Consider the following 15,354-nt stretch of genomic DNA (forward strand, 5'->3'; position numbering starts at 1 on the left):
CCATGGGCCCCTCACACTGCAGGGAGATGCACTTGTGATCAGCCTGCTAGCCACTGGATGTCACTGACGCTTACATAAATGGAGCTTAAGGGGCATTTATCTGACTGTAAAAATCATGACTTCAGTAGAAAGCAGTTTAGCTAGAAACATTTCACTCAGGCAATTTCTAATTTCAGAAAAATAGGCTCATAAAGCTCACAAAGGCGATACCCAACTTCAAGCGTGATTAGTTTCAGTTGTTTGTTTCAGCTTTAACTGGGATATGAATAAACAGCAAGTTTTGGGGGTGCATTCCATTTTGACAGCAGCTGCCAGTCTGCTTTTAAAGGGACACTACCCAATCAGGTTTGTGATGTCCTGAAATGCTTATCAGCAAGTTCAAATCATAAAACAATAACTTAGAATATCTTTTTAATTCTACAATTATTCATTTTTGTTTAACAGCATTTAACTGTTTTCATGAAAACATACTCTTAACCAAAAAAAAAATCCAAGGTTATTTCAAGCACTTAACATGTACTTCTTTTGGTACAAATAATTCGGATTCAGATTTTAAATAAGAAGTGGGACTTTGTAAAGCACAATTAATGATGACAAGTGTCAGAAAAACATCACTGAATGTACTGTAAAATGGCTTCCACCATAAAATTCATTCTCAAATCAGATTATGGCAGAAGAATATAATTTTCCTTGACAATTTCATGAATTCTTTTTCCAGGACTTATCAAGGAAACCAATCAGACCTATCAGTAGATAGTGCAGTGTAAATATGAAAAGATGCAATAGATTGGAAAGTTCAAACAAAATAAGGATTTATCTTTTGTCTTGAATATAGACACAAAGCAAATGTAGTATGTGAGTGGCTTGGAGAAAAGGCACTATATAAGAGCAAAGAATTATGACAAATGACATTGCAACAGACATGCTGCCATCCCAGAGCTTGAGCCATTTGAGAAGCTATTTTGAATTAATAACGCATGCCATCGTGATTACATTTGCTTAGCAGAAACATTTTAAGAAATAACAGCCTGCAAAAGGAAACTGAAACAATGGTTCTCTATCCTTATATAACGTACAATTGCCATTCTTCTTCAGAGAGAAAAGGTTCAAATTCTTAGTAACTAAAGCCCATACATATTCTTGTTTTTAAGTGACTATGTATTTGTATATGCAGCAAAATCAACTTCATATACCCCCCAAAATAAAGTATTATATGACAGGAAATATACATTTATGGGAACTAGATCCACCACTGGTATCTTACATTGTTAGAACTGAAGTTGCTGTAGAGGAAGTGAAGTAATTAAATTCAATCAACTTTTGGTACAAGTAACCCAGAGAAGGCTAAAGCAGCAATCCACCCAATCCATCATCCCCCTTTTCTCCTCCCAAAAAAGCCAGAATCACGAAAATGCATTATGTGTATTTGGGAAATGTTATCTGTTGCTAAGTTGATTAAAAAGCAAAGCTCTCTACTCAAATAATGAAGGCCAAGCAAATAGGGCGCACATTGCTCATAGTTCAGGTAGCTGGGAACACCTGGAATCCCACCTTTAGGCAATTTGGTGCTTGGCAAAAGGCAGAAGGTAACATTGTAAGGAGTTCCCTTACTCTCTCTTAAACTATATTTCCACCTTAAATAAAGCATGCAGCAGCAGTAGGTAAGGTGGTCAATGCCATTAAATTCAAAACCTGAACGTATTGAACTTTCTGCAATTATACACGGGTCATCTCTGGACAATATGTTGGCCATCTGGTAGCATCTGTGCCGTTCCCTCTAATAGAGTTCCTGCTGTGGCTCGAGGCCATGGCAGGCAGCGCTAAGCAGGTCACATGTTGTGTCTTTCAGCCATATTTAGGTCACAATTTGGGGTGGGAGGAGGCAGGAATTATCTTTTTGCACAAAGGCAATAAAAATGAATAATCCCTTGTAGGTATCTTGGGTTTTGTTAAATAGATAGGGGGTAGATTTTAGTTTCCTTCCATGCTTCCCAAGTTGTACAAAAGATAAAGAAAAATGTCATATGCTGAAAGCTAAATATTTGTCTGTAAGTTTCCTTTCCCCAAAAAAGAAATGTATCTTTTTAAATAGTGGTATATCTGCTGTTGTGGTGGTGGTTGTTGTTGTTTTAACCAAAGGGAGGAATGGAAGAGGAAATTGAAAATCTATTAATTAGACTTTAGATAATGGATAGGGTGCTGAAGAGCCTAGAAAGCAGGTATATTATAGAAAAGTTTTTTGGGGAGAGGGGAGGTGATAAAAATATCAAAAATATATAAACATATATATGCTTGTCTTTCAAACAGGGGTCGTTGCAAAGTATATACACATATTTTACCTTCCTCTAGATAGCTATTGAAAGCTTCCATCCTTATATTAGTTGACTCACAAAATGTCAAAACTGATACATGCAAGCCTTAAATGTGTACAAAAAATTCAGCAACACTGAGACAGAATGCTTTTTTCCCATAGTAAAATCACTCTAGACATATGAATATAAAACTACAAGTCCTATTACTTCTGACATCAGTATAAAGTTTCAACCTGGCTTATTTACTGATTATCCCCACAAAAAAACAATTACAACGAGGCACATTTTAAAAGTGTGAACCTTACATGTATTATCCAAGTTTGCTTGATATAGATTTTAAAATGCAATATGGACAAGACTCAAGTACGACATAAGCAATTCCAGTTTGACATCAATTAGTGAGTAGCTTTTACTCTTATAGACATATTTATAATGGAAAGGAGTGCATTTAGACTTTAAGGTCCTGCCAACTAATCAATTTGATGAACTAATTGATAATAAATGTTAATTGACAACTAACAGCAGTCAATTAATTGCATTTCAAATGCAGCTCCAGGAAGCTGAGTTGAACATTATTCTACCTCAATCTACTCAAATAATAGCTCAGCAATGACTTTGCAACAGGCTGTAAAGGTCAAAATGGGCTAGCCTTTTCCTTATTGTGGGATCATGGATCCCAGGGCATCAGTTTACAAAAACAGCAGCAGCTCATGACCAAGTCTCCTCTTACCCTCCTGAGTCTCTTTCTGTGAGACCATTGGCCGGCTTCATAAAGATCCCCTGTGGCATACCCTTTGGGTTACAATGTGGAAAGTCAGCACTGAGCTCCAACAAACAGTTGGTTCTGCCAGTTATATAAACTTTGTCTTTGACAGTACCACTTAACTAAAAGCTAAACCTAGATTTTTAGGATGGTTCTGTTTAGTTATGAAATTTCCACACTCAAATATGATTCTCTCCACTGCATCTTTGTAGCAAGAAGGTTATGCCCCACTTCCCAGACTTTTTATAATGAAAGAAAGGGAAAACTAGTGAATCTGGCACAAATCAGTCCTAAAAGTGTTGTCTGTTAGAATTCAAGTGTTCTTGATTTTAGTTAGTTGATACATAGTAAAAACAAACAAACAAAAGAAACCTCTCAGCGTAATTCAAAAGCTATGCCTGTATTCTCAAAATGAAACTCATTTGTATTCCTACCCACTTGAGGGTCTTTGCACTTTCTGGTCACTTTGCCTGGAAGGTTCTTTCCTAGATGATCTCATGGGTCTCTCCTTCAGCTCATTCAGACCTCTGCTCAAATGTTACCTCCTCAAAGAGGTCCACCCTGGCCATTCTACCCCGAACCCACATACCCATGATGGTTAACTTTAGGCGTCAACTTGACTGGATTAAAAAATACCTAAAGAACTGGTCAAGCATTATTTCTGGGTGTGTCTGTGAAGGTGTTTCCAAAGGAGATTGGTGTATGACTCGAAGGCCTGAGTAGGGAATACCATCTCAATGTGACTGGGCACCATCTGATAGGCTAAGGGCCCAGATGTGGGGAAAAAGGGCAAAGAAAGGCAATTTCCTTTCTCTCTGCTGGAGCTGGGATATTATTCTTTTGCCCTTGAACAGCAGAACTCCAGGCTCTCCAGCCTTTGGACTCCAGTACTTACACTTTTGGCTCCCCTGGTTCTGAGGCTTTCAGGCTTGGACTGAACCACACTATGGGCATCCCAGGGTCTCCAGCTTGCAGGTAGCCTGGGGTGGAACTTCTCAGCCACCATAGTCAAATGAGCCAATTCCCATCATATATATATATATATCTATATATGTCTATATATATATATCTATATATGTCTATATATATATATAGGTATTATATATATATCCTACTGATTCTGTCTCTCTGGAGAACCCTAATATACACCCACCCAATTGTTCACTCTCTCTATCTCTGGTATCTCTTCATTTGTCCTCATAGCTCATACCACTACCTGGCATTCCAGATTCCCTTGTTTATTTGTCATTGATCTCCTTCACTTAAATGTAAGCCCCATGAGAGAGGGACATAGGACTATTTAATGTGCATCCCTAGTGCCTAACCAGTGGCTACAGTGGGTCCCATTAATAGCTATTTGATGAGTGAAATCATTCCAGAAACCATTCCAAGTGAACTGCTATGTCTCAGCACTCCTGATTCAAAGCAAACATCTAGGAAAAGCAGTATGGTGGAATGGAAAGAAAACTGGAAAGTGAGTGAGAAAATCCAACTCCAGCCTCATCTGCATGACGTATGTCACTTTGAAAAAATAACTCCAACTCCCTGGGATTCAGTTTCCTCATTATCAAATGAGGGTCTTTGACAAGATGATTTTTTAAAACTCCTTCTCACTCTGATAGGTCTATGTTTTTCTTATTAATTTGTCCTATTTGAAATAAAAACAGTTCTTCATTGTTCTTTTCTGGCTGTGTTCTCCTTTGGAAAAAAAAAATAATACAATAGAATCATGTGTGTTTCATAAAGATTGTTACCTCAGAAAACTTTATGGAGTTAGAAAATGTCACTATAAAGTTAAATAAATGGCAGCCAAGGGAGAAATAAGTAGGGAGAGGCTAGAGATTTTAAATGAAATTTCAAGTGAGATGTGAGATTTGAAGAGACAGCTGGAGCAAAGAAGACCTCTGACAAGGATGAGGGGAATTTGGGGTCAAAGTACTGACAGGGGAAAATATAAAGGTAAAATGGGCAAAATATTGGGGAACTTCTTAAAATTTTAGATTTCAAGCAACTCACTGTAAAGAAGTGGTTTAATTTTAAGAAAAGGGAAACAAGCATAATTCTGAAAGAGATGGTGAAATGGTCCCCTGTGGGAGTGTGGGGTGAACTGCAGAGGTGACGTGAGTGGTGTGAACAATAATCCCACACTCTCAGACAACTGTGAGCTCTTCCAGTGCATCAGAGAATAAATAAATGTAGCTGAAATCAAAGCTTCTGGCTATGATGACATGGATTTTTACGTCCTTGTTGCTCTTTCTTGGATCCGACCCAAGCCAAACTCCCTAAATCCCTAATATTCTGACCAGAAAAGATGTGGTGTCTTTCAAAAACGACTATGAGGTGTAAAACTCACATTCTTCCCCAAAACAGGTTAATCAAAAAGCTTCAACTTACTTGCCTTAGAAGGCAGTTCACTCGGCTCTTCCCAATTTCTTTTTTTTTTAATCAGTTCCCTTCACTTGCTTTAATCTGTGTTTTTATTTTTGAGAAAAAATCATTGTGAGAGAAGCTGGTATAGTGACCAAAAGCCTCGCTTTCATTTCTTCTGAATGTTGAAATGATACACAGATACCATGGGGTAAGGTGGGAAATCCTGTTCCTCATGGGATAGAGCCATAAACTCATGGAATGTCATTGTCATGGAAAAAATCAGATATTATTTCAATAAACTCCTTTGAGCAACTTAATCTATGAGTTTATTAAAAGACCCTCAGGTTTATTTGGTGGACTATAAATAATCTATATGCTCTTTCAAACAAAAACATTCAAATGGCACAGCAAAGGCATTAAGTTTTCCCCTCAAGTACATTAGGAGTGGATCAGTTTGCTGCCAATGCAGCCTCCTGGTATGTTAGCAGGGGCTGGATCGGGTCCTAATGGAGCTCTAAGAGAACAACAACTGCATCTGGATTTCCCACAGCCTCTGAATTAGTGGTGGGTGCACCAAGGTTCAGAAGCACACAAATAAACTAAGGCTATTTCTTTTCACCTCGTCAAAGGGAGCAAGTGAATTTCATTTGCTCCTCCTTCATGCTCCTCCACGGAACTCTTCCTGACCTTCTCAAGTTCCATTTGCTATTGAACAACTTGGGTTTCCTTCCAGTCTCTACTTCAGCTCTACCTACCCCACTCACTCTCTCTCTTGTTCCCTCTTTCGGTCCGTCATTCTCTCTCTGCATCTTCCCTCCCTCTTTCCTCACTCACACACACCTTTAGATTCTAGCAAATTGACTAATTATTAGGCCAAGTGCGGTCGTCCCAAGCCAGCACTTTGGGAGGCGGCGGTGGGAGGATTGCTTGAGGCCAGGAGTTCAAGACCAGCCTGGGCAACATAGCAAAACCCCATTTCTACCCAAAAAAATAAAAATAAACATAATTTTAAAAAAGTAAAATTAGCTAGGTGTGGTGTCTGGAACACACCTCTAGCCTCAGCTATCTGGGAGGCTCCTGCAAGCCCAGGAGTTCAAGGACATGATAGTAATACTGCACTCCAGCCTGGGCAATTCAGTGAGACTCTGTCTCTAAAATAATAATAATAATCATCATCATCATCATCAATAAAATCTGCTAATTTCCCACTAGAATGCAAGACAATATATTTATCCTCTATAGAAATTTTACATATGCTAAGATACATTCTAGCCTTCCCCCAAAAATCTGAGATTTCATTCAAAAGCCAGCCCAGATTCAAAGATGTTTCCTCAAAATGTTCTCTGATGGAATAAGTTTTGGAAAACAGGAATCTGACTCATTTACCTTCACATTTTCCACCTAGCCTAGCCTATGTTTTACATCAGCACAGATTGAAGCAAGTGCATGAATAAACTCAATGTGTGTCTTTGGGGGTGATTTGAGTGTAATGACAGAACATAAATACATTAGTAAATAATGTAGGGGTAACATCAGTATATAAGTAAGTGAATAAAAACTAAAAACAATACATTCAAAAAGTAGTTAATTATAAGCAATAAAGAAAACACTTGGTACTAAAAGTCTAGAAGTCTATGAGGAAGAGGGGTGACATATGGCAACAACTTACCCAAGTCAACTCTGTTAGAAAGGACGATGCAGCAGAGGAGACAGTTGGAGCAGATATCCAGAGTCTTAAATAAAAAGACATGGAGAATTAAAACAGAGGGCTATTAGAAAAATATTAACTTTGAAAATTACATAATTGCATAGCAAAAGAAAGATTTAGACCTACTTTTTCCCAAAGCAGTTTGTCCTTTTCTAATTAGGATCCAGTGTAGTTACTGCTAATGTATCCTAATTCATTAGTAGTAAATGGGCCTGATTTTAAAGTAACTCTTCTCAATAGCATTAGAATAGAATTCTTGAGGCAGAATAGAATATTCTAAGAAGAAAGCTTAGAGTCTACTTCTGAAAAACTAAGGAGTTAAATGTTGGTGAATATAAATTCACCAGCATTAATATATATGTTCTGCATGTGTTTAGGTACATGGCCAACTACAGAACACCTTCACTGTACTCTGGCTTTAGGTGTTTTTTTTTTTTATTTGTTTGTTTGTTTGTTTTTAAGTATTACTTATCCCAAGTATAATTTATGGGAGCTGTTGTTTTCACTGACATCCTATTTTTTCACCCACACAATTTGATTGAAGAAAATGCTGTATCTTTCATGAACTTATTTTATAACTCTAAGTAACAACACACCAATACCTGTTTAAAAAAATCTCAAGTATAAGTCTCTTTTAAAGGAATTGCTCAATTTATAGGACTGATTTTTAGATGATATTGAGTCAAGTCCTTCAAATGATAAGAACAGGGGACACATAAAAAAAAATACGAAAAACAAGGTACTTGCCTAGTCTCAAAGTATTATTGATTACTACGGAAAAAAACAGTAAATTTACCATGGAAAAATCCAGAAGATACTATTCTAACCAAGTGATTAAGGTTAACACCATGAGTAATGAGTCATATCAACATTAAGTACCCCCCTCTGTGATAACTGAGGATACACCATTACTTCTGTGATATTCTTACCGAAATGCATAATTTCAATCTAATCATTGCAAAATATTAGTAAAATTCAAATTGAGAGACATTCTACAATACAACTGCTCATGGAAATGTTATTTTTTTAAATGTCAACATCACAGAATACATAGACTGAAGAACTGTCACAGACTGAAAAAAACTAAGATGACACAGCAGTTAAACAGAGTGTAGGATCTTGGACCAGATCAGGAAACAGAAAAAGGACATTCGTGAAAAAACTGGTGATATGCAAATATGAATTATAATTCAGAAAAAAGCATCAATGTTAATTTCCTCATTTGAATCATTGTACTTTGATTATGTTACATTGTTAACATTAGAGGAAGCTGAATGAAAAAGTGAACTCTTTTATTTTTATTTTTGCAATTTTTCTGTACACTTAAAATCATTTCAAAATAAGAAGTTTGAAAAAGGAGTATAAGGTCTAATGCAGGTAAACTTGCATAAATGTTTTGAAAGGAGTAATTCGGAAGGCACACAAAAAAGGTGCAAGTGAGCAAGAATTTAAAAACCCACTGAATTTTTTTATTAAGGAAAACTTTGCTTTGCGATATAGAATGGTATTAATAAATATTTGTTATTAATCTCCATATCTGCTGGGAGAAAAATTAAGAAGTAGGTTTTAATTGAAGAGAGTAACAATATAGACACCGTTATAGGTTTTGGAAAGAAATTGTCATATCCCTTCTTTCTCAAGCTTTAATGGAAAACATTTTTTGCATGGCAGTTTGAGAAGCTAATCTTCCTGTCACTAGTTCAGATTTGTATTCCTTGTGCTCAGTGACTGGCAAACAGTGGGTGTTCTGTGAATGTCTGTTGAGTAAAGAAAGGAATTAATGTTTTCAGAACGAATTCTGAAATTTTTGTCTTACATACCTGCCAACTCATTGGGACCTATCCATATATCAGTCCAATCTTCAACACTCCCCTGCCCCAAATAAATGACTTTTTCTTCATTAATTACAGACTATAAGCTGTTCCCCCACAAACTAATATGCCAGAAGTCCAAAAGTCTTTTCAGTAACAGTAAAAATTATCCTGATAAAATCAGTCTATTCATTTAAAAAAGCATCAAACAAATCCCCATCGAAGGACATTCTACAAAATACTTAACCAGTACTTCTTAAAACTGTCAAGGTTGTCAAAAACAAGGAAAATCTGAGATACTGTAACAGCCAAGAGGAACCTAAGGAGACATGACAACTAAATATTGTGCTATTTTAATAAGATCCATAGAAAAAAGACAGTAGGAAAAATCCGGGGAAATCTGAATAAGTTACGGACTTCAATAATGTATTAATATTGTTTCATTAACTATAACAAATATGCCATAGTAATGTAAGATGTTAATAATAGGTGAAACTGAGTATGGGGGATATGGCAACTTTTTGTACTCTCTTTGCAATATTTTTGTAGCTCTACAACTGCTCTAAAAATTAAATTTCCCTTTGAAAAAATCAATGTCAATAAAAATTTTTATACATAATTCAGTTTTGTTATATTTTGTTTATTTATTTGTTAGAGACAGGGTCTCACTCTGTCACCCAGGCTGAAGTGCAGTGGAGCCATCATAGCTTACCACAAACTCGAACCCCTGGGCTCAAGCGATCCTCCTACCTCAGCCTCCCAAGAAGCTGGGACCACAGACATGCATCACAACGCCAGGCTAATTTTTTAATTTTTTGTAGAGACACAGTCCCACTTATGTTGCCCAGGCTCATAATTCAATCTTATAGAAACCTTTTTAAAGTATATAACAAATATCTCCACTTTCTTAAACAATACTTTCAAGCATAATTCCATTTTTTCTGTAAAACTGAAGTACATTATGAACACGTTTTCATCCCTTGTAAGCATACAATTATTCTTCCACTCTGATAATCTGACGCCAGTATGCATTTTAGCGAAATCTTCCTTTAGTAAAATCTCCTCTGTTAGTACATAGGAAGTCTTTAGAACCATGCCTGGAAAATAGAATGTTTATGGAAACATGAATATTATTATATGAAGATAACTGTCACTCACTCACTGGAAACAGATTCTAAGGATTGGATAGTTCTAGTAACAATGAAGAACTAGTTGTAGTCTACTTACGCTTGTTCACTTGTTGCTGTTATGACCAAATACGAAAATTGTTAAACGATCAGTCAAGGTCATGAATTAGGTCTTTGACCACGGAAAGTGCTAAATGACCCAGCCAGCAATGGACTGTATCTCTGTTTTAGATCCCATTGATTCCACGAAACAAGCATGGAGGCTCCCATATGTCCCTTCCCCACCGTATCACATACACACCACCTTCTGTCTCTCGACTCTCTGTTGGCTTGCCTCCATCCTCCAGATCAAAATTGACCAATTATACTAAAGAAGACAGACACCAGTGGCAAAGTATTAAAGTGAGCTAACAGCTTGTTTGGGAAGGTGACCGTACACTTCCGCCTTCCCATAGTCTGTTTCCAGCTTTCAAATGCCATGACCTAAAGCCCTTGAGCATGGAACATGGAGGAAGCCACGGGTGACTGGTCCGGGTCACTCTCAGACAACATTGTACTGGGAAAATTCTTGCAACGCACTTACAGCATCCCCCTGCCTGGCTCTGGTCCTGCCAATCAAAACCCAAGCAGGCATCCCCTTTTGGCGAGTGGCCAGAGGAGGGTGCTCTATTGTTAGGAGAAGACCCTGCAGGAAGACAGAAACAAACAGGGATTCTCTTTCTTTTCCATCTCCCTTCAAACCTGCAAGTGAAGCTGTGGTGGTGTTTCTTCTTTTTTGTCTCATCCTGTCACTCTCTAGTCTTTGAACAATAGAGGCAACAATGGTCTTGTCTAAATGATTTCACAGGCTATTATTCAGACACTCAACTTTTAACATTTCAATTTTGTCATTCTGTTTCCACACAAAAGGTGCACTTCTACAGTATAATGTTCTCAGAATTATGTCAATGAGCAGTAATGGCTTTTAACATTAAGTTGATCATTAACAACTACATTATCTGAGGCATAATCAGTACTTCAGCCTTTTGTGTGATTATGACACTACAGAATTGAAGCTAATAGGAGGATTCACTCATAACAACATAGGAAAATATTTGTACAGTAATAAAAGGTTAGTGAAAAGCAAACAGTCTCAAACCATAAAATGAATAAAAATACTAACGTTTTATTTACAAAAAGTGGGCTTCTAAAGGAGAAAAATAGGTAAACAATATTGCTATGATCAAATTTCTTGGTCATAAAGGTCTTCATATTGGATCCAAACATTCTGTATAGAAGTCATTATAAACTTTATAAGAGCACATTCCAAAAAGTGTGTATTTTAGGAACAGAAAATAAAATAACAGATTCTGTGTCCTAAGTGTTATTGTATCTCCTCACATTTTCAAGCTATTGGCAAAGCATATTGATTGATAATCTTTGATATGGCTTTAAAATTGTTTTACTCTGCCCCTCCCACCTCTTGAGTGGGAAACCACTCAGGAAAAAGCTGTGTCTGTTTGCCCATAATCCAATGGTTGCAACCAACAATACTTGCAACGACTTTCAGGATGCAGATCCATCAAGGTGGTGACACCAAGTTCAGAAGTCTGGAGAGAAGCTCAAGTCTTTTTTGTTTGTTTTGAGACACGCTCTCATTCTGTCACCTAGACTGAGTGCAGTGGCACTATCACAGTTCGCCGCAGCTTTAACCTCGCGGGCTCAATCCATACTCTAGCCTCAACCTTCTGAGTAACTGGGACTACAGGTATGCACCACCACATCTAGCTAATTTTTGTATTTTTTGTAGTGATAGGGTTTCACCATGTTTCCCAGCTGGTCTCAAACTCCTGGGCTCAAGAAATCCACCTACTTTGGCCTCCCAAAGTACTGGGATTATAGACATGAGTCACCACACACAACCTAAACCAGAGTCTTAACAGACCATGTCTTTTATATGATTTTAGATCTTGATTAGAGTATATGAATTGTAAAGAGGAAATATACATCATCAAAGAATCAGGTCAATGCTCATATAATCATACTATTCCTATCCTTTGATTAAATAATCAAATGTTCAGAAATGTATCCTTTACAAAAATCCTAAATTCAGAAAAACCATGGAGAAATTAATCATGTTATTAATAGCAGTGAATACCAAATCATTCTAAATATCCAAAATGACAGAGATGGTTAAGTAACCAAGGGCTACATTTTCACACACAATGAGAGATAGCATAGCCATTTTTTATGATGTTTACCAAAAAATTAATAAATAATAGAATGTTAAGTGAAAAAAAGAAAAATTCAAAATCACTTGGAGTATTTGTGCTTTGTTATGTGTGTGTTGCATGTAAAGACCAATGCACAGAAAATAAGGCAGTGGGGGCTGGAAGAAGCAAATACGTCAAATTAATAATGTGGTTTTGTTGGGCATTGTTTTTCTTATTTTTACTTCTTACTTTTCTGCTTTTCCAAATTTTCTTCAAAGGGGATACATTGTTTTACAATTTTAAAAAGGATGCCTATTTAATTCTGTCATTCAGTTCTCCTTACTGGAAAATACTGAAACAAATACACATATAACAAGGACAATCTGCCACTCACCGTGGTTTCCAGTCTTCAAACACTGAAAGATACTCCTTCAATTGGAAAATACAGAAACTCTGTGTAGAACTCAAGGGCCATTTGTGTGACTTCATCCTGGCCCCAAATCTTCCCTCCTCTGATTGGTCCCGCCCACACTGATAAACCACTATTGTTTCCAGGTGTGCCTCACCGTGACCAGAGCGTTTTGCCTCAGCCCACTCTGTTAGGAGCTTCCTCAGCACAGTTAGCAGGTGTCTTTTCCAATCCCACCTCCCAACATCAATCCGAGAGGTTTTACGTAGGGAATGGAAGCAGTACATTTTAAGGACGGGTAGAAGGCTTCTATTGCCTCATTCTAGGAAGCAGGGGAAACATGTAAAAGAATGAAGGGATTCTCATTTGGGGAGTGAAGCTGACAGGACAATCTGCGGCATGAGAAGGCATGTGGGTGGGTGGTGATTGTTCAGCACACTCTCTGCTCCAGTCAAAGAAATCAACTTGCTGACCTTTGAATGTGTCTCGTTCTGTCTGTGCCACTTTCCTGACACCTCATATGTTATTTGTCCCTCTTGGAGTACTCTCACTAATGCTGTCTATTCTTTCTCAAGCTATGCTTCTATTTCTTTCTAAATTAGTCCATTTAAAAACAATACATATGAACTTAAGACACATAGCTTATTTAAATTCCGCTTTTGATCACAAAGCTTTCTTCCAAAATGTTCCAACTAGAGACCACTTCAACTCTGTAATTTTTCTTATTATTTTCCATTCCACAATTATATATTGGAAAAAATACTGATCTATAGAAGGATTATGCCAAAATTGTATTAATAAAATATGGTTAAGGTTCATTCTCTTGGATATCTTTTTTAATACTTCAAAGATACAGGGAAATATTGTGAACTATAAAACACAGAACAGCAATTTGAGTTTATGACTATTTTTGAAGTTACTAAGAGTTTCTCATGTGAGAGCTCTTTTCTGATTTCCACTGGTATTTCTTTAAAATACTTAGAAAAAAAAAGTAGGCATATCTTTGATTTGAAGAAAGAATAAATGTACTGAGAGGATACAAGAACAAATCAGCCCTGAATCCATGGGTAGCCATCCTAGCAGAATACAAGTCACTGAGCAGAGGCCAGGGCTTTCTTTGAAGAACAAATCAGTTTTCCTGCAGAACAGTTTAATCACTTTCTATGAAAGAAGAAAAAACAATGTGCACAAATAGGAAGTCTTTGATACAATCTTTGTAGTCTTCAGGATGCTTTTGGTTTCTCAATTCTACAATACAGGTCAGGGCTGTCAATGGTCTTGTCACGTTGTCAAAAGGTGACCATCCACACTGTCGGAGCGGTCTGTCTTTGTATGAAGACCATGCTGCTTCTGCACCCGGCATCCCACTACATCACGCTTCCTGGCACTCAGGGTGTTTGTTCAACCTGCGTTCCAAGAAGCCATGCAATGGGAGGGCTCTTCAATGACTATGCCATCGTGGCCTTCTTTCTTTCGTGTATTATTGAACTGTGTGTCAGGTACTATACTGCATGAGATGTATTAGTGAAACAGATATAAACACTGCCCTCAGGTTACCTCCAGCATGGCCTCTGTATTATTTATCTATTGCTATGTAACAAATGACTGCAAAACTTAACAGCTTCAAACAATAATAAAGATTTTTTAAATCTCACAGTTCCTGTGGGGCAGGAATCAGGAACCACTTGGACGGTTTAAGCCTGAGTTCTCTCATGAGGTGGCAGTCATCTGAAGGCTTGACTAGGGCTGGAGAAGCCACTTCCACAGGGACTCACTCACAGGGGCAGCAAGTTGGTGCTGGCCTCAGTTTCTCTCCACATGGGCCTCTTCAGAAGGCTGGTCAGCCTGGAGGCCAAATATCCCCAAAAAGTGATCTGAGAGAATGAAGTAGAAGCTGCAATGCCTCTTATGACCTCTCCTGGGAAGTCATGGACCCTTGTATTGGTTACACAGGTCAGGCCTGTGGAAGGGGACTCTACAGAGCATGCTAACAGAAGGCAAAGATCACAAGAGGCCATCTGGCGCATCTTGCCATTGCATGTGACACCCTCCACCACGATGCAGAATTCACTCTTAAACCAATTTGAATCCACACTGGCCTGTGACTGCTTTGACCATTTGAATACAATAGAAATGATACTATGCTAGTTCCAACTGAAGAGTCCTTCAAGAGGACTGAAAGTTTTGATTTCCTGCCTTTTAAAGCCCTGAGCCACTGTGTAAGACGTTCAGGCTGCCCTGCTGAAAGGAATGTGTGCTTCATGGAGGTGTATTGACATATCAGACCTGTGTGCAAAACAGGCCATGTTGGTGGATGATTCAGATGACTTCAGTATCTGCTACTACAACCACATGAGAAATTCTGAGAGAATCCCCAAGTGAGCCCAGCCAACTCTTAAAACCAGGAGACATAATAAATTATCAGCCTTAGCCACTAAATTTTGAGCTGGTTTGCTATGCAATGTCAGAAAACTAGGATGATAGTCATGCAAAATTTTTTATGTATTCTTGGTACTTTATGTATAACTTTTGCATTACAACATAGGTTCCACAAGTGCAGGAATTTCTATACCAAAGGCCTAGAACAGTACCTGGATCACCACAATGGTCTCCTAACCAGTTCTTCACATTCCTTTTCCCTCCTACCTTCCATTGTCCAAAT

At 37.7% G+C, this 15,354-nt stretch overlaps 1 protein-coding gene across 8 annotated transcripts in view; it reads right to left on the reverse strand.

The window, feature by feature from the left end:
- Positions 1-15,354, reverse strand: part of LOC135966678 (uncharacterized) — a 267,601-nt gene that overhangs the window by 210,170 nt on the left and 42,077 nt on the right. For all 8 annotated transcript variants that reach the window (XR_012421095.1, XR_010580214.2, XM_065526468.2 and 5 more), the window contains exon 2: positions 7,115-7,178. Coding sequence is in view for 5 of the 8 variants with exons in the window: in XM_065526468.2 (XP_065382540.1) it covers positions 7,115-7,178 (64 nt within the window). In the remaining 3 variants the exon portion in view is untranslated. The remainder of the gene's footprint in view (positions 1-7,114; positions 7,179-15,354) is intronic.

The sequence above is a fragment of the Macaca fascicularis genome, chromosome 12 (genome assembly GCF_037993035.2).
Source record: "Macaca fascicularis isolate 582-1 chromosome 12, T2T-MFA8v1.1".
NCBI lineage: Eukaryota > Metazoa > Chordata > Mammalia > Primates > Cercopithecidae > Macaca > Macaca fascicularis.